The 24,334-nt window shown below is 41.5% G+C and overlaps 1 protein-coding gene across 1 annotated transcript in view; it reads right to left on the reverse strand.

The window, feature by feature from the left end:
• Positions 1 to 24,334, reverse strand: part of LOC126456632 (chaoptin-like) — a 157,166-nt gene that overhangs the window by 61,235 nt on the left and 71,597 nt on the right. The window contains exons 4-5 of the mRNA XM_050092376.1: positions 22,675 to 23,136; positions 4,470 to 5,280 (exon numbers count right to left, since the gene is read on the reverse strand). Coding sequence (XP_049948333.1) covers positions 4,470 to 5,280; positions 22,675 to 23,136 — 1,273 coding nt within the window. The remainder of the gene's footprint in view (positions 1 to 4,469; positions 5,281 to 22,674; positions 23,137 to 24,334) is intronic.

Here is a 24,334-nt window from a genome sequence, read left to right on the forward strand (position 1 = left end):
AGATCCAAAGAAGAGCGGCGAGTTTCGTCACAGGGTTATTTGGTAACCGTGATGGCGTTACGGAGATGTTTAATAAACTCAAGTGGCAGACTCTGCAAGAGAGGCGCTCTGCATCGCGGTGTAGAGAGGGTGCTTTTCTGGATGAGGTATCGAATAAATAGCTTCCCCCTACTTATACCTCCCGAGGAGATCACGAATATAAAATTAGAGAGATTAGAGCGCGCACGGAGGCTTTCAGACAGTCGTTCTTCCTGCGAACCATACGCGACTGGAAGGGAGGTAATGACAGTGGCACGTAAAGTGCCCTCCGCCACACACCGTTGGGTGGCTTGCGGAGTATAAATGTAGATGTAGATGTAGATCTATTCGTTCTTTCGTGTTCTGCACCGTGGTGATTGAACATCCGAACTACCAAGTTCGATTTTCGATAAAATTTTGAATTATGATGTCTTTTATTTCCAAGCTCTGATTTTCGTAAAATAAAGCCTGTATATTTCCCGAAGCTACGCTCAAGTGACTTGCGAAAACCCCATGAAAATTATTCTGGTACTTTTGGAGATTAGCGCGTTCAAACAGGTAAGCAGATAGTCACGACAGTTTTACTGTTTATTAGTAATGAAGGTCTTGTTGTTGTTGTTGTTGTTGTGGTGGTGGTCTTCAGTCCGAAAATTAGTTTTATTCAGCCCTCCATGCTAGTCTAACCTGTGCAAGCCTCTTTCTATCTGAATAAGTATCAGAACCTACATCCTTCATCATCTGCTTACAGTATACGTCTCTTGGTCTACCTCTGCGACTTTTATCCCCATTGCTTCTCTCTAATAAGAAATTGAGGCTTCTTTGATGTCCCAGAATGTGTCCTATTAACCAGTCCCTTCTTTTAGTCTAGTTGTGCCATAAATTTCTTTTCTTCCTAATTCTACTCAGTACTTCGTCGCCGGCCGCGGTGGTCTCGCGGTTCTAGGAGCGCAGTCCGGGACCGTGCGACTGCTACGGTCGCAGGTTCGAATCCTACCTCGGGCATGGATGTGTGTGATGTCCTTAGGTTAGTTAGGTTTAAGTAGTTCTAAGTTCTAGGGGACTGATGACCACAGCTGTTAAGTCCCATAGTGCTCAGAGCCATTTGAACCATTTTTTTAGTACTTCGTCAGAGGTTACGCGACTACCTGTCTCATATTCAGCATTCCTTTGTAGGACCACATTTCAGAGGCTTCTATTCTCATCTGATCTGAACTGCCTATCGTCCAAATTTCAATTCTGTACAAGGCTACTGTCCAGACAAATACCTTCAAAAAAACTTTCTAACAGTTACACTACTGGCCAATAAAATTGCTACACCACGAAGATGACGTGCTACAGACGCGAAATTTAACCTACAGGAAGAAGATGCTGTGATATGCAAATGATTAGCTTTTCAGAGCACTCACACAAGGTTGGTGCCGGTGGCGACACCTACAACGTGCTGACATGAGAAAAGTTTCCAACCGATTTCTCATACACAAACAGCAGTTGACCGATGTTACCTTATGTAAAGGAGGAGATATGCGTACCATCACGTTTCCGACTTTGATAACGGTCGGATTGTAGCATATCGCGATTGCGGTTTGTCGTATCGCGACATTACTGCTCACGTTGGTCGGGATCCAATGACTGTTAGCAGAAGGAATCGGTGGGTTCAGGAGGGTAATACGGAACGCTGTGCTGGATCCCAACGGCCTCGTATCACTAGCAGTCGAGATGACAGACATCTTATCCGCATGGTTGTAACGGATCGTGCAGCCATGTCTCGATCCCTGAGTCAACAGATGGGGACTTTTGCAAGACAACAACCATTGCACCAACAGTTCGAAGACGTTTGCAGCAGCATGGACTATCAGCTCGGAGACAGTGGCTGCGGTTACCCTTGACGCTGCATCACAGACAGGAGCACCTGAGATGGTGTTCTCAACGACGAACCTGGAAAGCTGTCATTTTTTCGGATGAATCCAGGTTATGTTTACAGCATCATGATGGTCGCATCCGTGTTTGGCGACATCGCGGTGAACGCACATTCCTCATCGCCATACTGGCATATCACCCGGCGTGGTATGGGGTGCCATTGGTTACACGTTTCGGTCACCTCTTGTTCGCACTGACGGCACTTTGAACAGTGAACGTTTCATTTCAGATGTGTTACGACCTGTGGCTCTACCCTTCATTCGATCCCTACGAAACCCTACATTTCTGCAGGATAATGCGCGACCGCATGTTGCAGGTCCTGTACAGGCCCTTCTGGATACAGAAAATGTTCGACTACTGCCCTAGTCAGCACATTCTCCAGATCTCTCACCAATTGAACACGTCTGGTCAATGGTGGCCGAGCAACTGGCTCGTCACAATACGCCAGTCACTACTCTTGATGAACTGTGGTATCGTTTTGAAGCTGCATGGGCAGCTGTACCTGTACACTCCATCCAAGCTCTGTTTGACTCAATGCCCAGGCGTATCAACGCCGTTATTACCTCCAGAGGTGGCTGTTGTGGGTACTGATTTTCAGGATCTATGCACCCAAATTGTGTGAAAATGTAATCATATGTCAGTTTTAGTATATTTTATCTGTCCAATGAATACGCGTTTATCACCAGCATTTCCTCTTGGTGTAGCAATTTTAATGGCCAGTAGTGTAAATTTATATTCTATGTTAAGAAATTTCTCTTCTTCAGAAACGCTTTCTTGCCATTGTTAGTTGACGTTTTATATCTTCTTTACTTCTGCTGTCATCACTTGTTCAGATAGCAAAACTTATTCATTATTTTTAGTGTCTCGCTTCCTGATCTAATTCCCTCAGCACCACTTGACTTAATTCGACTACATATACTGCAACACTGTATCAGTTCCTTCTCAACCATTACTCCCCTTTCACGACCCTCGACTCCTACAAATGGTTTTTGATTTATGTACAAGTTTTCAATGGTCTTTACCTCCCTCTGTTTTACCTGTACTACCTTCAATATTTCAAAGACAATATTCCAGTCAACAATGTCAAAAGATTTCTCTAATCTACAAATGCTACAAACATAGGTTTGCCTGTCCTTAACCTATCTTCTGGCGTGTTCCTACATTTCTCCAGAATCCAAACTGATCTTCTCTGAGGTCGACTTTTACCAGTTTCTCCATTCTTGTGTAAAGAATTCGTGGTAGTATTTTACAGCCAAGACTTATTAAACTCACAGTTCTGTAACATTCACACATGTTAGTGCCTGCTTTCTTTGAAACATGAATTATTACACTCTTCTTGAAGTCTGAGCGTACTTCACCTATCTTGTACATCTTGCACTCCACATGCAATAGTTTTGTCACAGCTGGATCTCTCAAGGTTATCAGTAGTGCTGACGGATTGTCGTCTATTCCAGGGGCCTTACATCGACTCATGCCTTTCAGTGCTCAGACAAATTCTTTTCACAGTGTTATTTTCCATCTCATCTCCACCTGCGTCCTCTTCCTTTTCCATAATACTGTCTCTAAATATTCCGTCCATGTTTCAGGTTTCTGCTTTGCTTAGTGCTGCTCCGTATCTGCTCTTTATATTCATACAGATTTTTCTCTTTCAATCAAAGGTGTCTTTAATTTTTCTCAAGGCGGGATATATCTTTCCCACAGTGAAATATTATTTAAATCCTTACATTTGTCCATTGGCGATTTCTGTTTAGCCATTTTGCAATTCCCTTTCGCCTGCTATATTTGCTGCATTTTTTATATTTTCTTCTTCCATTAGTTAAGTTCAGTATCTCCTGTTCTATCTTAGGATTTCTACTAAGCTTTGTCACTTTACGTATCTGATCCTATGCTGCCTTCACTATTTCGTCTGTCAAAATAATACATTCATCTTGTACAGCATTGATTTCCCCTGTTCTACTCAATCTTTGCCTAATGCTCCCTCTGAAACTCTCAACAAGGAAAAACGTAGCCAGGTTCCATCTCCTTAGTTTCCTACCTTTTTGCAATTTCTTCAGTTTCAAGTTACAGTTCATAACCGATAAATTGTGGTGACAGTCCACATCTTCCCCTGGAAATGGGTTACAGTTTAAAACCTGGTTCCAGAAACTTTGTCTGACCTTTATGTAATCAACATGAAACCTTCTCGTGTGTCCAGGTCTCTCCCAAGTGTACAACATTCCTTCATGATTCTTAGACCAAGTGTTAGTGATGATTAAATTATGCTCTGCGCAAATTTTTGCCAGGCAGCTTCCTCTTTCGTCCACCCCGACCCCCAATCCCCATGACTTATTATTTTTCCTTGTCTTTCTTTTCGTTCTCCTTTGTCTTTTCCTTTTCCTGTAGTGCACATGTAGAAGAAGATAGAACATGACCCAGGTTGAACCCTGGAAGATTTCCTTCACTGACAGTGAAAGACATGAGTCCGAATTGGGACACAGCACCCAGTTTCAACTTATCATAAGCTTTTAAAATCTATGCTAATAAGTGTTACTTACCTTCTGATGAAAAAATCCAGGAGGTATGTATGTTAGACGATTAGACTCTAGGTTTAGGTACTGCAACTTGGTTAGCGTGTAGAGATCAGTCTCCTGCACAGTTCTCAGTTCGTTATTGTCCAACGCAAGCCAAGAAAGTGCCTTGAGCGGTTTCAAGAAATCCGCTGGAAAGTCCTCTCTGTCGAGCCCGAAACTCATCTCCAGACTCTCGAGGCTGTCGGCGAGGTCGGTGAGCGCGTCGGGGTGGACGTGGCCCAGCTTGTTGAAGGACAGGCTGAGCTCCCGCAGGTGCGGCGCGTGCACGAACGTGAACTCGGACAGGCTGGCGATCCTGTTGTTGCGCAGCAGCAGGGTGTCCAGCGAGCCCGCCCAGCCCTCGAGGTCGCTGGGCCGCACCTCGTCGATGCGGTTGTAGCCCACGTTGAGGTGCAGCAGGTGCAGGCAGTTCTGGAGCGCCGAGCTCGGGATCCGCGTCAGCTGGTTGTCTTCCAGCGACAGCACCCGCAGCGTGCTGCAGAAGGAGTCGAACGCGTCGTCGGCCACGTCGGACACGTTGTTGGACGGCAGGTAGAGGTACTTGAGGCGCTTGAGCTGCGACAGCGCCCGGGGCACCTCGTCCAGCTGGTTGTGCTCGAGGTCGAGCGCCTCCAGAGTGTGGCCCACGCCGACGAAGGCGCGCGGGTCCACGTTGCGGCTGCGCAGCCGGTTCATGGACAGGTAGATGCGGACGGCGTTCGTGCCGCGGAACACCTGAGCTGGAAGCCCCGTGAGGTAGTTGTAGTCCAGATGCAGGTCTCGGACTTGTAACGACCTGACATGAGAGCAACGAGAAGTACAGTAGTTGGGCATGGTAACACAGCTTTAGCCTCCAACAACTAAGTTATGAATTTACACAAAATAAAAATGTAATACGGCAAAGCGAACTGTGGACCCAAACTGAACAGGAATGAGATTAGTCATGTGACTAGACACATCCATGTTACAGTTAAAACTAACCCGCATCGTTACATCAGAGTGCAACCAATGAAAGTGATCGTCGAAAATACGTTTCTGGGCATCTGTTATGGCCTGCTATTAAAGTCACTGAATTTATTGGTGATGAGAAGCACTGGTAGTATCGATAGTGAAGGTAATGGAATGTACGAGTAAAATATTGAAGTTGAGTAAGTCGATGATGAGTACCTTAATAAAGGACAGGCACTGTGCTGTGCAGAGTTGGATTCAAGTGCTATATATACTCTAAACAAGGAAAACCTAAGTGCACAGAATATCCCACTTACGATTATACCGGATGATCAAAAGTCAGTATAAATTTGAAAACTTAATAATCCGCGGAATAATGTAGATAGAGAGGTAAAAATTGACACACATGCTTGGAATGACATGGGGTTTTATTAGAACCGAAAACAGAAAACAAAGTTCACAAAATGTCCGACAGATGGCGCTGGACAGCAAAACGTCAGTGACTGCTACCGTGACGGGTGAGAGGTACGCTGATATCTTACAGAATCGCATCATCCCCAGCCTGGCTGATAAACACCTGCTGGAACGTACGATGTTTATGCAGGATTACGCTCCACCCCATATTGCTAGACGCGTGAAAGATCTCTTGCGCGCGTCGTTTGGTGATGATCGTGTGCTCAGCCGCCACTTTCGTCATTCTTGGCCTCCCAGGTCCCCAGACCACAGTCCGTGCGATTATTGGCTTTGTGTTTGGTTACCTGAAGTCGCAAATGTATCGTGATCGACCGTCATCTCTAGGGATGCTGAAAGACAACATCCGTCGACAATGCCTCACCATAACTCCAGACATGTTTTACAGTGCTGTTCACAACATTATTCCCCGACTACAGCTATTGTTGAGGAATGATGGTGTACATAGTGAGCATTTCCTGTAAAGAACATCATCTTTGCTTTGTCGTACTGTATTATGCTAATTATTGCTATTCTGATCAGATGAAGCGCCATCTGTCGGACATTTTTTGAACTATTGTATTTTTTCGGTTCTAATAAAACCCAATGCCTTCCTAGCATGTGTGTCAGTTTGTACCTCTCTATCTACTTTATTCCGTGATTTATTCAGTTTTCATATTTATACTGACTCTTTGATCACCCAGTAGATAAATATTGTTTTAATGAACGAAACAGTCCAGATCATGTTTCATGTAACTTACATGACATGTTTCTGCCGCATTAGGACATCTGGTGAGGTAACACTAAAAACCCGGTGTCATCTGGTTGTAATGAGTCACACCCTCGAGCGGCAGTGATTGCAACACTCCTGTATCTTAATCTTGCACCAGAAGATGACCTGATTCGGCCGAAACCTGTCATATCAGTTACATAAAACGTGATATGGAATGTTTTATTCACTAAGAAATAAAACAAAATCACTGACTTCACCTGTGACAAAATGCCGCTTTTCTACGGAGTAAATGTATAATTGAGCATTAATGTCTGTGATGTTATGAAAAATAGAAAGAAATACAAACTGTTTAAAAATTTCACCTTTTAGTGCAAAGAAATGGAGTTTAAGGCCAGCAAGGGGTCTTGCAGATTTGGTTTTAAAATGTGCCAGATTATAAGAATTGTTCAAATGGTTCAAATGGCTCTGAGCACTATGGGGCTTAACATCTTAGGTCATCAGTCCCCTAGAACTTAGAACTACTTAAACGTAACTAAACTAAGGACATCACACACATCCATGCCCGAGGCAAGATTGGAACCTGCGACCGTAGCAGTCCCGCGGTTCCAGACTGAAGCGCCTAGAACCGCACGGCCACCGCGGCCGACCATATGAATTGTCACGTGCACCAAAGAAACTATTAACTTTTTCGAAAACTGTATTAAAGTTTTAAGTAAATTTAAGCAGCACATTAAAGCAAAATATGGTTTATTCAGATTAATCACCGACCCATACTCATTACACGTCACAATGACAGTGTGTGAGGAGCATTGTCAAACAAAAGTGGTGGTATTATTTAGTTGCTCTCATATGCAAGACATGAAGGTAACACGGATAAAATAGAGGGAACGAAAGATTATTTACAACCTGTACGGAAGGCAAAAGGTTATAGAGATTGAAGGACATTAAAGGAAGTCATAGTTGAAAATGAAGTGAGACAGGGTTATTCAATCTGTACATTGAGCAACAGGTCAAGTGGTAATCGAAACTGGGAAGAAACTTGTAAAGGGAACTTAAGTTCTTGGGGAAGGAATAAAATCATTAATGTTTGTCGAAGAAATAATTATATTGGAGACGGCAAAGAATTTGGAAGACCAGTTGAATGGAATGGGCAGTGTTTTCAAAAGACATTGTAAGATTAACAACAACGAAAGTAAAACAAGGGTAATGGGGTGTCATTTTGTTAAATTCGTTGATGACGAGGGAATTAGGCAATGAGAAAGCAAAGGTGTCGATGTGTTTTGCTATTTGGCACTGAAATAACTGATGATGGTCAAAGTCAGAGGATATAAAACTCAGACTGCCAGTGGCATGGAAAGCACTTATGAAAAAGAGGGATTTTTTAACATCTAATACCCTTTTAAGCGTTAGGAAGTCTTCTCTGATCGTGTTCGTCTGTAGTCTACAGCTTTTGAAACGTAATGTTACTGAAGAATGTTGAAAATTACATTGATATACCCAATAAAGAGTAAGATGGTACCGAACCAAATCGTGGAAAAAACAAATATACAACACTATTTGACTAAAAGAAAGGATCGATTGATAAGACACATGCTAAGGCATTAAGGAAATGTTAGTTTGTTAATGGAAGGAAGTGTGGAGGTTAAAAATTGTAGAGGGATATCGAGACCTGAATATAGTAAAAATGGTTCAAATGGCTCTGAGCACTGTGACACTTAACTTCTGAGGTCATCAATCCACTAGAACTTAGAACTACTTAAACCTAACTAACCTAACGAAATCACACACTTCAATGCCCGAGGCAGGATTCGAACCTGAATATAGTAGGCAGGCGCAAATACATGTTGGCTGCAGAAGTTATCAGGAAATGAAGAGATAATGAGGTTTCCACAAAAGCTACTAGCGTGGAGAGCTGTATCATCATAGTCTTCGGACTGAAGGTCAAAACAGCAACAGTGTGCAGGACAATGGCATGTACTACCGCAGTCTACCAAGTCTTCAGTGCTCCGTATCAGTCACTGTTGTTGATGCATGCACTATCAATCATTACATCACATTTGTGTTACGTTACCTAATCACTTATACAGGATCTTTCAGGTGTTTTCTTATGTAACTTGCAGGATACTAAGAGAAAGGAGATAAAATTTATATAGAAAAAACTGAAGAAGTGTTGCTCTTCCTACTGAGTTATAAACATAATATATTTAGTTATTTTTCAGACAGAGATACAGCAACAAATTAAATTTAAAATTTTTTTATCTCTTCTAGCTGATGTATTCAAATCAAATCACATTAAAATTATTTTAGTTAAAAGCTACACACGGTCGAAGTTGTATGGTTGAATGCAACAGAATTGCTTGTGTTGAGTTGGATTTTATTGTGGTGGAATGTTGATTCACGTGAAATACTGAATGCATAACTCAGTATGTCCTCTAAATGACTTGCGTTTTGTATTTAAGGTAACAAGCTTCCTTATCGAAACCATCTGGGATCGTTTATTTATTCCACTTCAATATCCGTGGCAGACTGAATCTCCTTTGTTTGTGCATTCCGACCTGGCTTGTATAAGAAAGTGTCCCGACACATTCTGTGATCGAAGCGAATATCACATCAAACAGTGCATCGAGGTAGCTTGCCCCGTCGTGACACCAGCCGTTTTACGTCTCGTCCGCAGATCGTTTGCGGGGCACACTAAGTTGCTCATTAAAATAACAGGGTATTCGTTTTAACACGTCACGTAAATGAACATCCAAGTAAAAATGAAAATACATTATCTGGAAGAAACTCCGAGAAAAATTTCTATGTAAAATACATAATGATACTTATAATATAGTACCCCATAACTCTCACAGAGACATTAATCATTTAGCATTGCAAGTTAAACAGGTTGTTTGTTATATGCAGTAAATGAGAATTTTTTACTAATGCAGAAAATTAAAGTTCAGCTATGTGGTAGAGTGGTGTGTACGAGAGCATTCAGCGTAGAAAAAGGAAAAGACAGAAACACAGAGGAGAGTGAGATACAGAAAAAGAGAATATATTTCTGTTTTTACTGATTGCACACTTATTTCTAGCAGCCAATAATGTTAGCACAATCAAGTACGGCGTTGGTTTCGGTAAATAGATGGTTTTTGTAACGTGTGCCACGTTTCCTTTCTGTCATCTGCAACGAACACCACGACAACACTATAGGAGTCACCATTCGTGCACTACTACGACAGGTAACAGAAAAAAGGCTTGGTCATACACAACACGGCGAGGTATCGTCATTCCGCAGCGACTGCTCTCGCTGCGTCTTCCTGCCGCCTGCAGTTTGCGGACGTCATATGACTGTCTCGATGGCACACAATTTGATAACATCACATAAAAATGATATCTATCCGGAATGATTGCTTCCTTCTAAAAAAACATCTCATGCTTGGTTTCATAAATCGTACTTCTAATTTATTTATATTTTTAAGATACGAATTTTATAATGAAATCAGTTGCTCGTTGGTGGAAAGTCGTTCCCGTATTAGTACTGCTAAATAATACTAACAAATGACGATGATGGGTAAGTGATATCAATAAAGGAAGGAAAATTTTTGGGGAAAAGGCTGCTTTTGTATTAAAATCAACAAAACGTCAATCCATGGAGTTCCGCCATAACACCTCTCTTCCAGAGAATATGTTCAAAGCCGCACCCTCAGGCGGTAATGTGATAGCGGCCGTCTTTTGGGGCTCTGGAGAGGTAGTTATACATGATGTTCGTCCTGACGGTGCAACGATCAACTCTTAAGTGTATTGTACAGCTCTCAGAAACGGCTTCAGCGTGTACTTCATCACAAAAATTTGAACGAAATTCTCCTTCTCCAGAACAACGCGAAGACTCACACAAATTTGTGCTCCCGAGAGGAGCTAACAAAACATCATTTGAATGCTCCTTCTCAACCATCCTACAGCCCGGTCTCGCACCAGCCGACTTCCATCTGTTTGGCACAATGAAGAATGCACTTTGTGGGAAGCAGTACGTGGATGAAAAAACTTTGGCGCCGATGTGGACCAGTAGAGTGGAACCTTACCGGCATACAGGCCCTCCGAGCAAGGTGGCGTACTGCCATCGCGTTGAACGGAGAGATGTTGAAAAATATTGTTTGTAACCAAAAGAGTGGGAAATACTATGGTGTACTGGAATTCTGAATGCAAAATACTTTCAGAAAAAAATTTGTTGCACTACTTACTGAACAACCCTCGTAAGAACTAGGTTATATCGTACGTTAAACTGACAATGCTGCCGTTTTTATATACGTTTCTGCATAAACATTACATGCTTTTTCTATCTCTCCTAAAGTATGCCTATAGATTGATTGACAATGTCTAAAACGTCGAAATGGGCCAATAGAACCTAAATTTGAAAATTTTACAGCCCATGTTTTCATTTGAGAAACTCATTTATGGCGTCATCGTATATGCAGCTTGCGAAAGCACCACGAAAGTAATATTAGGAAGACGCGAGCTCACACAGGTGCCTAGTTACAGCTGTTCTTACCGCGTTACCTTTCTCACTGTAACAGAGACCATGTACACTGTCAAACGATTTTTCCAGGTCAACAGATCCAATGATCACGTCTTGATTTTTCCTCATTTTAACGACCATAACCAACCGCATCTCTGTTATCTTCACATTTCGTAAAGAAATACGTAGTCAACTAAGAGATGCTCAACTCCTTTTTATATTCTTATGCATATTATTTTTGTTAGCAACATTGATGCATGAACTTTTAAGCTGATTGTGCGGTAATTCGCGCACTTGTTGGTGCTTTCCGTCTTCGTAACTTGTAACACCATTACTCTAGTGCTCTACTGATTTATTTTGCTTTTGTTTCATTTAATATTACATCGTTAAGCTTCTGTAAATGTGTTTGATTGAATACATAACACAAAATTGTATACTCCTTTCTTTGTACAAACTTTGATATCTTGATTTGATTCTATGCAACGCAGTGTATCTGTCATTTAAATTCTTTGTCACATTTGGAGGGAACAAAACTGTATATAATTGTAATTTCTGTGTGAATAATATTTGGTAGAAATTTCAATATGTGCAAATGTTCTGTTTCATTTAATGTATTTGATTACTGTTATGTAAACTGCTGACCTTCACTTATGATTTTTAGTTAGTTTGTATGTATAAGGTGTAGTGGATCCCCTCAGGAACGGAACTGTGTAGTGCGCGCAAATTGTGGTTGGCCTAGGTAGAAAAGGTGGAATTGAGAGTCAGTCAGGGACGAGCTACCAAAATGTGCTCTCCCATCCAAAAGTTGTATATTGTACTGGTTCCGAGAGAGGCTTTTCCTGCCGCTTACCAATGCCTCGGATGGATGGATAAATAGCTGGAACTATTCTGGAATTGGTATTTATCGTCGCCACCAAGGAGGGAGAGAGTCAAGCAATTCTGCCTGCCAATCGAACTACCAATATGCAGCTGCCACCACATTGCGCAATCACTATAATGGAGCACTATTATAATGTACAGTGAAGGATCAGCTAATTGGATGTTTTAGTATGCACAAATATAAGGTAACTTATGACTGAATTTATGTACCTACCTTAATTTTTTCCTTATCATAACACCTCTCAGGTTCCTGTCCGTTTCAACTAAAGTGATTACCGAGTGTCCCTACTGAAAGAACATTAAAGACCAGTGTTTTGCTAATTAATGCCTCTTGAACATAGTAAAAAGAAAGATAAAGTTAATGTGGCAAGAGAGTCAGTTAAAGTTAATGATGCTTGCTGAAAATAATTTTCCTATTAAAACTGCTTATTAAAATGTTGTTGCCTACTTCAAAATTAAAAGTTCGTTAGACTGAGGCTTATAAAGCTTCCCTTTGTAAATAATCACATTGCTGCCAGTTGTAAATCGCAAAAGGTGAGTCAGTATCTTACAAATATGTTAATTTTGTGTCTCACTGTAGTAAAAGTGGAAAACTGCAATAGCAGAAAATTATATGTTCATGATTGCTAAGTGTTTGTTTCTCTTATGTATTGGAAGTGCATATTAATAGTATAACAGGATCCACAGTTTGTCTATTGTGCTAATGCTAGGTAACAAGTAACAGGAAGACCACTATCTATGAAAACATGTATTTCTTTGTTCAAAAGACAGTGAGAAGTAACCTGTTGATGAATTCCATATAACCTTCATTCTTAATAGAAAAGTATTTAGTTGAGAGAGACTTACCCTGTGATCAGTTCATAATTTTGCAGTGAACTACATTTATAATTTTATGTCAGCTAGGAAAATGTTTGAACAATAATACTGAACCTATGTCCACATAATGATTCTGCAGTGAATATTAATAGTAACATTAAAAAGACCATTCAGTTTGAATAAGCCCTGAAAGTAATAGTGTGTTTCGTTATCTGTTATATTTTTGCGAATAGTTTGTGCTGCTCTAGCTGTTTGTCACAACTTTAACGTTAACATATGCAGGTGTCAGAGTTCATTGCACGCGCGTGTGGCCAAGTCTAGGTTGTGTTTGACCGTTAAAGCTACGAATACCTACTTTCTGAAACGAAAAAGTTAACCTTTCTCTTGCCTAATTAGGCTGGCGACCGTTTGCCTTAGGCTTTAAACAGTATAGCTAGGCAGAAATATTGTTTGTTACTGTTCGAATATTTACGTAATTCTGACTTTGATTTCCGATAAGCCACCTCCGTTAGGTACAACACAGTAAACATGACAAAATTCCTCTCAGAGGGTAACACTACTCTGTTGCTTTATACCATTATTTCTTTAACAAGATAGTTTTATTTCACGACCTGCTTCCAACTTTAAGGTTATGGTATAGTAGTAGCAGACAGAAGTGTTATAAATTCTGTGGATGATATTTTTCCGAAACTGCGATGGTACATCGGCAGTCTCATACATTCTGCACACCAACGTGAATAGTCGTTTCCTTGCCACTTCCACTAATAAGTTTAGAAACTCCGATGTAATGTTATCTATACCTTCTGCCTTATTTGATATTACGTCTCCCAAAGCTCTTTTAAATTCTGACTCTTCCACTGGATCCAGTATTTCTTCCCTATCGAGCCCTGTTTCTACGTGTATCACGTCATCAGTTAAGTCCATCCCCTCACACAGCCCTTTAATGTACCCTTTCTACCTATCCGCTCTCTCCTCTGCATTTAACAGTGGGAGTCCCATTACTTTTTTTACGATACTACCCTTTCTTTTTATTTCAACGAAGACTGTTTTCACTTTCCTATGTGCTGATTAAGTCCCCGCGACGATAGTTTGTTTCCGATGTTTGCACATTTTTCCCGCAGCCATTTCGACTTGGCAGCCCTGTGCTTTGTGTCTATTCTATTCCTAAGGAAATTATATTGCTGTATTCCTGTGTTTCCCTGAACGTTTTTGTACTTTTTTCTTTCGTCAATCGGTTGAAATATTTCTTCTGTTACCTGAGGTTTCTTCGGAATCCTTCCTTGTATCTACGTTTTCGTGTGCAACATGTGTCCGCGCTTTTTAAACATGTACACTTCTTTCACACATAACTGCCTACTCTGGTGTAGCTTATCGCAGAATCCAAATCCCCAACGAAATTCAAACGCGTCTCACCTTCCTCGGTGCAAAATGAATACTTCAGTTATTCGACGAAAGAAGGAAGTGCAAAAGAATTCAGAGACATTTAGCAATACGGAAATACATGTGACTCAGAACTGAAATAAACAGGAAGCGCAGGGAGCTAAGGCGAAGTAGCTGCATGAGAAACTAGAAGAAATCGACAAAGTAATGATTGTCGGAAGGAGTGGCTCGGCATATACAAAAGTCGAGACCACTATCGATGACATTAAAAGCGAGGGCCGTAACATTAAGAGTACAATGGAAATTGCACATTTAATTGCTAACGAGAGAGCCTCTATAAGGTGCCCTTGGGTGGGGGTGGGTCGGGGAGAACTTATCTGAGGTAACAGAAGAAGGAACAGTATTCGAATGGGAAGAGATAGGGAGTCCATTATTAGAGTTATAATTCAAAAGAATTGGGACTACTTAAGGTCAAATAAGGCTGAAGGTATAGATATCATTTCGTCGGAATTTCCTAACTCATTGGGGTAAGTGGCAACTAAACGACTATTCACGTTGGTGTATGGAATGTATGAAACTGGCGATAAACCATCAGACTTTCGGTAGAACATCATCCACACAATTCCGAAACTAGAATAGGCCGACAAGTGCGACAGTCAACATAACAGCTCATATATCCAAGATACTGACAAAAATAATGTACAGAAAAATGGAAAAGTAAACTGAAAATCTGTTAGATGACAATCAATTTGTGTTCAGAAAAGGTAAAGGTACTGTGAGAAGTAGCAGAAATGAGAACACCGAGGAACTTAACATCAAAATTAAGGGACACCAAGTACAATACGTTAAGAAATTCTGCTACCTAGGCAACAAAATAAGCCACGATGGACGGAACACGAAGGACAGATGAAGGAAGCTATCAATGACAAAGAGGGCATTTCTGGTCAAGAATATGAAACACGGGCGTTAATTACAGGAAGAAATTTCTGAGAATGAACTTTTAAGGACAGCATTGCATGGTAGTGAAACATGGCCTCTGGGAATACCAGAACAAAAGAGAATGGAAGCATATGAGACTCGGTGTCACAAAAGAATGTTTAAAAATTAGTTGAACGAATAAGAAATGAAATGACGAGGCTCTTCGCAGAATCGCCGAGGTAAAGAATATATCGAATACCCGGACATTAAGAAGATACAGATTGACAGGAGATCTGTTAAGACACCAGGAACTGGAAGAATCCTGGAGATACTAAAGGGTATCAGATAGATTATATAATGGTAAGACAGAGATTTAGGAACCAGATTTTAAATTGTAGGACATTTCCAGGGGCAGATGTGGACTCTGACCACAATCTATTGATTATGAACTGTAGATTAAAACTGACGAAACTGCAAAAAGGTTGGAATTTAAGGAGGTGGGACCTGGATAAACTTACTAAACCAGAGGTTGTACAGAGTTTCTGGGACAGCATAAGGGAACAATTGACAGGAATGGGGGAAAGAAATACAGTAGAAGACGAATGGGTAGCTCTGAGGGATGAAGTAGTGAAGGCAGCAGAGGATCAAGTAGGTAAAAAGACGAGGGCTAGTAGAAATACTTGGGTAACAGAAGAAATATTGAATTTAATTGATGAAAGAAGAAAATATAAAAATACAGTAAATGAAGAAGGCAAAAAGGAATACAAACGTCTCAAAAATGAGAACGACAGGAAGTGCAAAATGGCTAAGTAGGCATGGCTAGAGGACAAATATAAAGATGTTGAGGCTTATCTCACCAGGGGTAAGATAGATACTGCCTACGGGAAAATTAAAGAGACCTTTGGAGTAAAGAGAGCCACTTGTATGAATATCAAGAGCTCAGATGGAAACCCAGTTCTAAGCAAAGAGGGGAAAGCAGAAAGGTGGAAGGAGTATATAGAGAGTCTATACAAGGGCGATGTACTTGAGGACAATATTATGGAAATGGAAGAGCTTGTAGATGAAGATGAAATGGGAGATACGATACTGCGTGAAGAGTTTGACAGAGCACTAAAAGACCTGAGTCGAAACAAGGCCCCAGGAGTAGACAACATTCCATTAGAACTACTGACGGCCTTGGGAGAGCCAGTCCTGACAAAACTCTACCATCTGGTGAGCAAGCTGTACGAGACAGGCGAAATACCCTCAGACTTCAAGAAGAATATAATAATTTCAATCCCAAAGAAAGCAGGTGTTGACAGATGTGAAAATTACCGAACTATCAGTTTAATAAGTCACAGCAGCAAAATACTAACGCGAATTATTTACAGACGAATAGAAAAACTGGTAGAAGCCGACCTCGGGGAAGATCACTTTGGATTCCGTAGAAATGTTGGAACACGTGAGGCAATACTGACCTTACGACTTATCTTAGAAGAAAGATTAAGGAAAGGCAAACCTACGTCTCTAGCATTTGTAGACTTAGAGAACGCTTTTGACAATGTTGACTGGATTACTCTCTTTCAAATTCTAAAAGTAGCAGGGGTAAAATAAGGGAGGGAAAGGCTATTTACAATTTGAGCAGAAACTAGATGGCAGTTATAAGAGTGGACGGGCATTAAAGGGAAACAGTGGTTGGGAAGGGAGTGAGACAGGGTTGTAGCCTCTCCCCGATGTTATTCAATCTGTATATTGAGCAAGCAGTAAAGGAAACAAAAGAAAAATTCGGAGTAGGTATTAAAATCCAGGGAGAAGTAATAAAAACTTTGAGGTTCGCCGATGACATTGTAATTCTGTCAGAGACAGCAAAGGACTTGGAAGAGCAGTTGAACGGAATGGACAGTGTCTTGAAAGGAGGATATAAGATGAACATCAACAAAAGCAAAACGAGGATAATTGAATGTAGTCTAATTAAATCGGGTGATGGTGAGGGTATTAGAGTAGGAAATGAGACGCTTAAAGTAGTAAATGATTTTTGCTATTTGGGGAGGAAAATAACTGATGATGGTCGAAGTAGAGAGGATATAAAATGTAGACTGGCAATGGCAAGGAAAGCGTTTCTGAAGAAGAGAAATTTGTTAACATCGAGTATAGATTTAAGTGTCAGGAAGTCGTTTCTGAAAGTATTTTAAGGAGTGTAGGCATGTATGGAAGTGAAACATGGACAATAAATAGTTTGGACAAGAAGAGAATAGAAGCTTTCGAAATGTGGTGCTACAGAAGAATGTTGAAGATTAGCCGGGTAGATCACGTAACTAATGAAGAGGTATTGAATAGAATTGGGGAGAAGAGAAGTTTGTTGCACAACCTGACTAGAAGAAGGGATCGGTTGGCGGGACATGTCCTGAGGCATCAAGGGATCACATATTTAGCATTGGAAGGCAGCGTTGAGGGTAAAAATCGTAGAGGGAGACCAAGAGATGAATACTCTAAGCAGATTAGGAATGATGTAGGTTGCAGTAGGTACTGGGAGGTGAAGGAGCTTGCACAGGATAGATTAGCATGGAGAGCTGCATCAAACCAGTCTCAGGACTGAAGACCACAACAACAACAATAACAACAACAACAACCAGGAAATAACCTCTATGGTACAAGGGGAACTGTCTAATAATTGTGACATAACGAAATAAATCTCGGGTGAACAGCCTGGTATGAGTGTGCATAGGACAAAATATTTCGGTAATCGACGACGTTGCCATCATCAGGTGCGCTGATGTACCAGACAACTTTTACTCATTAATGGAAGTTATGTACATTTCTCACCAATTGTGATAATTATGAAATGTTTATTTAGTTATGTATATAAACCTTGCGCTTCATTTTTGTGTTTTTATTTTTTTGTGTTTTGGCAACTTTTGCAGTGTTACTTGAAACTGTCCCTAAGGCCGAAATAAATATTTCATACAGTCAACGGCGACTATGATGTCTTTTAAGAAACTTAATTTTTCAATTCATGTGAAAGACTGGCTTCATTTGGTACTGTGCATATCATCTTCACCTGCCTTCCTAGATGCACACCACTCTATTTCCTTTTTTTTCTTTATTGTGATTTTATTCCCCTGCCCCATATGGGCAAGGGAGGGCTGTCAGCGGCAGAATCCGCCGCTCTTCATTCGAGTGACATGACAACTAAGACAAGAATAAAATGTTACATATATAAGGTGATAAAAAAGGGGAAATAAAACAAAGTAAGAGGAGATAATGGAGGTAAAAATACACTGGCATGGAGACCTTCATGGGGGGGACAATTAAAAAAGTCGACATAAAGTTAAAAAATAGAGTTGGCAATTCTTAAAACTCAAAGGAGACACTGAAGGCACATGCACAGTTTAAAAGTCGGCCACAGTATTAAAAGCACTCCTGAACAACACACTTAAAACCCACCTGGAGCCAGTGGTGTAGCGTGGTTGTAAAGGTTGGGGAGACTCTACATTTATTATAGGTAGACAAAATAGTACAATAAACAATAATTTAAACAAATGAAACCAAATGCATCAAATAAAACAACAACAACAACTACTACTACTACTACTACTACTACTACAACTACCACTACCGCCGCCACTAATAATAATAATAATAATAATAATAATAATAACCAGACATAACATCTGAGAAAGGAAAGAAATAATAACTAACTTGTTCAAGAAAGGATGACAAATTTGTAGAACTCCAGCAGCAAGAGAAGAAGCACTTATATTTTCTTGTATACAAGTGCAAAGCGCCTGTCTTTTATTTGCGCGAATGAGTCTCTAACTCGGTCTACAAAGATCTGATCACTGGATAGGTCTCCAAGAGGTGTCTTTCCTATTGCTAACGTGCTCAAAAACGACAGCCGGGTATTGGACATTGAATTCCTTAAATAATTCTTCACTCGTTTAAGAGTACTCATGCTTCGTTCACTGCTTGCTGTAGTTGCAGGTAGGATCAAAACCAAACGCAGAAACTTCGTTGATTCTTCATAAACAGAGGCTAAATCATTGCTGACAATGTACTTTAAGAGGTTCTTGTAGATAAGTGTTTTTTCACATCAGCGTATATGGTACACAGTGCATTTTCAAGTTGTTCTTGTTTGAAAAAAGGGTACTGTTCTAATAACTCAAGCAGTTTCAACTTTAGGAATTGTTTTTGATAGTTCGGGAAACATTTTTCGTTCATAAGTTCACAAACTGAATTTGGGGAAACTCTTGAAATCTTCTTTCCATCTGAACAATTTGCAAATCCAGTATCTCGTAAGTTAGTGCCCTGAGAGATGTCTTTTGACTGTCACGGAATGATAAGTTGCCATTCAAACACAAACTGCATTTAATGCATTCATCAACGAATGTTTCGGTTCTTAATTGCCGTACGTTTCTCAAAAAAGTTCTTATTTCGTCGTGGCAAGCAGTTATACTGACAGATTTTGACTGAAGAACATTAAAGAATTGAACAACATAAACAAAGCAGCCTCGGTAGAAACAAAGCAAGTAGACAAACGTAGGATCATCCATCCGTCATTTCATTCTCACAGCACAACTCAAAGATTCTGGGTCCCACTGAGAGTCTGTATCATCAATTGAATAATTAAAACCACTATATAGCTCTGAGAAAAGACTAGATATTGTTCAGACTGCCCTGGAATGAAAGTTCCAGCGAGCGTTGCTTGCATGTGGCAGTTTAAATCCTCTCTCTTAGCAATACAGTTCGTTTTGATGATTTGCTGAAAAACGAATGGAACGCAGTAAAATGACTTACAAATATGCGTACTTGTCGTATGATTTTGGAGGCATGTAACAGTACCAAATTCAGTTGGTGTGTGTAACAATGAATAAACAGCGCATAGGGACAGAACTGCTTCACCAATTATTGTAATCCTCCTTTTCTCTGCCCGCCGTTACTGAAGCACCATCATATGTTTGACTTACCACTTTTCTTCCCACATCCCATTTTTTCAATACTGCATGAATGATGTTTGACAAACCTTCAGCAGTTTTATCTCCAGAAACATCGCAAAATCCAACGAATCTTTCCTCAATTTTTTCTGCAATACAGTATCTGAATATTATACTCATTTGACTCTTGCATGACACGTCTAATATTTCATCAGCTTGAATCGAAATGAGATTGCAGTTCTGAATTTCAGATCTTATTTTCTCATTAACTGCCAGAGTTATCATTTCTATTACATCATACAGTGTATCTGGAGAAGTTCCTTTAAAGGTTGAAGGTGATGACAGATGGCCTTGGATTAACTGCTCTCCTTGAGCTAGTAAATCCAACAATTCCATATAGTTATCTTTGTAGCTGGAGGATTCATCCTCTCGATGGCCGCGAAAGGTTAGTTCTTGTTTACGTAGAATTACAATTGCCTGAATAATACAAGTCAATACTCTCCTGTTGGATGCAACTTGTTCGTTGTATTTTATTGCTGGCAGACGAGCGGCTTCAGAAAGGGCGTGCTCAATTCTACTTTTGCCCAATAAATGAAATGATTCTTTGTTCTGCAGGTGACATTTTGATATCTGGTGCTTTGGTGCTTTCCTGTCAAAGTTCTTTATTGTACAAATGCCCTCATTGCACCATTCCTTTTCACCACCAAACAGAAGACACATATAACAATATACCGGGTGATCAAAAAGTCAGTATAAATTTGAAAACTTAATAATCCACAGAATAATGTAGATAGAGAGGTAAAAATTGACACTTGGAATGACATGGGGTCTTATTAGAACAAAAAAGAAAAAACAAAGTATTTCTAGACGTGTGAAAGATCTCTTGCGCGCGTCGTTTGGTGATGATCGTGTGCTCAGCCGCCACTTTCGTCATGCTTGGCCTCCCAGGTCTCCAGACCTCAGTCCGTGCGATTATTGGATTTGGGGTTACCTGAAGACGTAAGTGTATCGTGATCGACCCACATCTCTAGGGATGCTGAAAGACGACATCCGACGCCAATGCATCCCCATAACTCCGGACTTGCTTCACAGTGCTGTTCACAACATTATTCCTCGACTACAGCTATTGTTGAGGACTGATGGTGGACATACTGAGCTTTTCCTGTAAAGAACATCATCTTTGCTGCGTCTCACTTTGTTATGCTAATTATTATTATTCTGATCAGATGAAGCGCCATCTTTCGGACATTGTTTGAACTTTTGTATTATATTTGTTCTAATAAACCCTATGTCATTCCAAGCATGTGTGGCAATTTGTACCTCGCTATCTTCATTATTTCGTGATTTATTCAGTTTTCATATTTATATTGACTTTTTGATCACCCAGTAATCTGTTATTAACTGCATTCGCAAAGTATACTTTTCGTACCAGGCTGTCTGAAAATTGGGTTTGTTTGGCTTCACTTAAAACTACACTGAGTACAGGAGTTGGTCGTTTGTCCTTCAATTCGCACTTTTTTCGTACGGTATGTTAATGTAGAAAAAGGCGTTTTTAATAAAAATTCTATAAGGGGTTCAGATGCTCATGTTGGCGACACAACAAAAGTATGCACTAAAATCTCACAAGAATGACTAAGAACACAAACCGCGCGACTGTTCACTTCCGTGTTAAAAGCCAGCATAGAAGCGGCAGAGACTAGTCTCGCTACCTACTAGCAAGTGCAGTGCACCGGCCTTTGTGGAAGAGAGGAAGTGGAGGGGGCGCAGGCGCACACAGCCAGGTAAGGGAAGGGAGGCAGAGACTGAGAGCAGTCGAGTCTCAAGCAGGCAGATACACCAATACTCAGAGTGCGGCGCGGGCTACAAGACTGATGTCCTCGCACATTTAGAGCTCTTAGCAGAAAGTTATTTATATTTTTCTTATGAATAACTATTGAATTTTTTTTAAGCACGAATACAGGGGAGACTAAGTCTCAAAGTCTCCCCTCACGCTACGCCACTGCTTGGAGCACACACGATGAGGAATAAAACTTCCTGGTGGGACCTGGCGAGGGAGAGACCAGAGAGGATGGAAAAGGAGGGGAGAGCAAGGGGCAGCAGGGGAGGAAGCGGGATGAAGAGAGTAGGGGCGTCAGCAGGTACGCTAAGCTGCAGGAGATTGGTGGGGCAGGAGATGAAGAGGGAAGACAAGGCAGGAGGGAGTCCAGAGACACTGAAGGGGAGCACAAGAAAGGGAGGGGGAGTAGGAGGGGAAAGCCGCTCAGGAGAAGGGAGGGGGAGGAGAGGGAACCCTGAGGAGGAGGCAGGAGGAAGTTGGGGTTAGAGATGATGTGAAGGGTAGATGTCAGGGCGAAGCTCAACATCCAGGACGGGTAGGTGGTGGAAGGTACATTGGGAAAGGAGGCGGAGGGTGTGGAGATGGAGAGAGGGTGGGACACATCGGTAAAGGCGCGGCAACGGGCTGGGGGTGGAGAGGAAGGGAGACATCAGGGGTGAGGGGGATCAATGCGGCCGACAATATATAGTGTGCGTGTGTGTTCAAGGAAAAGGAGAAAGTCACACCGCTCTAGCACAGGCAGGTCTTAAGAACAGAGGAGAATTTTTGTTGTCGTTGTGGTGACAAACAAGTAGTTACAGCGTCGGTGCGGCTGGCGCCCTCACCCGTTGAACAGCGTCTCCGGGATGGCGTGTATGCCGTTGTCGCCGAGGTCGAGCTGCTCGAGGCGGTGTCGGCGCGGACGCAGCGCCACGGCCGGCAGGTCGGCGATGTAGTTGTCGCGCAGGTAGAGCCACGAGAGGGCGGGCAGCGCGTCCACGGCGGCCGCGGGGAACGCCGACAGCAGGTTGTGCGACGCGCTGAGCGTCTGCAGCGACGGCGGCAGCGCGCCCCCCTCCAGCGCGCGCAGCCGGTTCGAGTCCACGTTCAGCCACGTCAGCTTGTTGCAGTCCCGCAGCGAGGAGACCGCGCCGCCGCCGCCGTTGATGCCGTTTCCGTTGATCCCGTTAGCCGCGTACTTGACCGGCAGTTCGGCGAGTTCGTTCTCGCCGAGGAACAAGTTGGTAAGGTTCTCGCAGACGCGCACCCAGTCCGATCCGGGGCCGTCCAACGACGCGATCTGATTGCTGCAATAATAACATCAGCAAGCGTTTCGCATCCGATAAAAAAAAAGTGTTTTCGTACTATGCTACTAAGATAAACGATGTTTACATCTACATGAGGCCTTGTCTGAGTGGAGAAGGAATTACAGTGTTTAATGGCATGCAGTGACGTAGTGTGCTGGCTGGTGGCTCAACGAACAAACTGGTGTTGGTCGCTACAAGCGCAGAAGATCATTTCAGTCCGAAAATTCTGATAAAACTACATACAATCCCGAAAAATAATACAGCTCTGTCTTAAGATTAATGCCGGCTAGTGTGGCCGAGCGGCTCTAGGCGCTTCAGTCCGGAACTGCGCTGCTGCTACGGTCGGAGGTTCGAATCCTGCCTCGGGCATGGATGTGTGTGATGTCCTTATGTTAGTTAGGTTTAAGTAGTTCTAAGTCTAGGGGACTGATGATCTCGCATATTAACTCCCATAGTGCTCAGAGCCATTTCAACCATTTTTCTAAAGATTAATCTAAAAATTTGCGTCCTGTGCCATTAAGAAAGGAACTGCAAAGTACCTGAATTTTTTTTTTTTAATTTACTTGGCTACCGATTGCACGAAAAGTCAAAGATACGCTATCAATAAAGGTAGAAACGTATGGCAACATTTTGCAAACTGTATTTAATAAAAACAAAAATTGGTTAATAAGATTTCTAGTAAAGAAATTTAACCATGATGAAAAAATAAAAACCATTTTAAAAAACATTAGCTTCTCTGACTCTTAAATTGTAAAACTGATACGAAATAATATTGGTTTTGTTCATCCATCCTTGTGATTGAAGGTTTGTGGGACTGCGGCCTTTCACCAATGTAATAAACGAACCACTTGCATCCGTTCTTTCCAAGTTACTTCTTATACAGCAGTCAGTTTCGGTAACTCAGTACACCGTCTTCAGGCCTTGACTGACAATGAGGTGTGAACTCGAATCGTAAACACAATTCCATCACTGGCCAACATCTATGAAGTGAATTCCGTTGACTACAGTAACCGCGATAGTGTGCCTGCGTGAATCAACCACCAATATCGCGGTTTTAGTAGTCTAAGGAATCTAGTTCATAGACGTTGGCCACCGAGGGGATTGTGTATATGACTGGTGTTCACCTTCTCACAGCCATTTAAGTCCTGAAGATCGTGGACTGAGTCACCGAAACTTGTTGGTATGTAATAAATAACAT

This window comes from Schistocerca serialis, chromosome 2 (assembly GCF_023864345.2).
Source record: "Schistocerca serialis cubense isolate TAMUIC-IGC-003099 chromosome 2, iqSchSeri2.2, whole genome shotgun sequence".
Lineage (NCBI taxonomy): Eukaryota > Metazoa > Arthropoda > Insecta > Orthoptera > Acrididae > Schistocerca > Schistocerca serialis.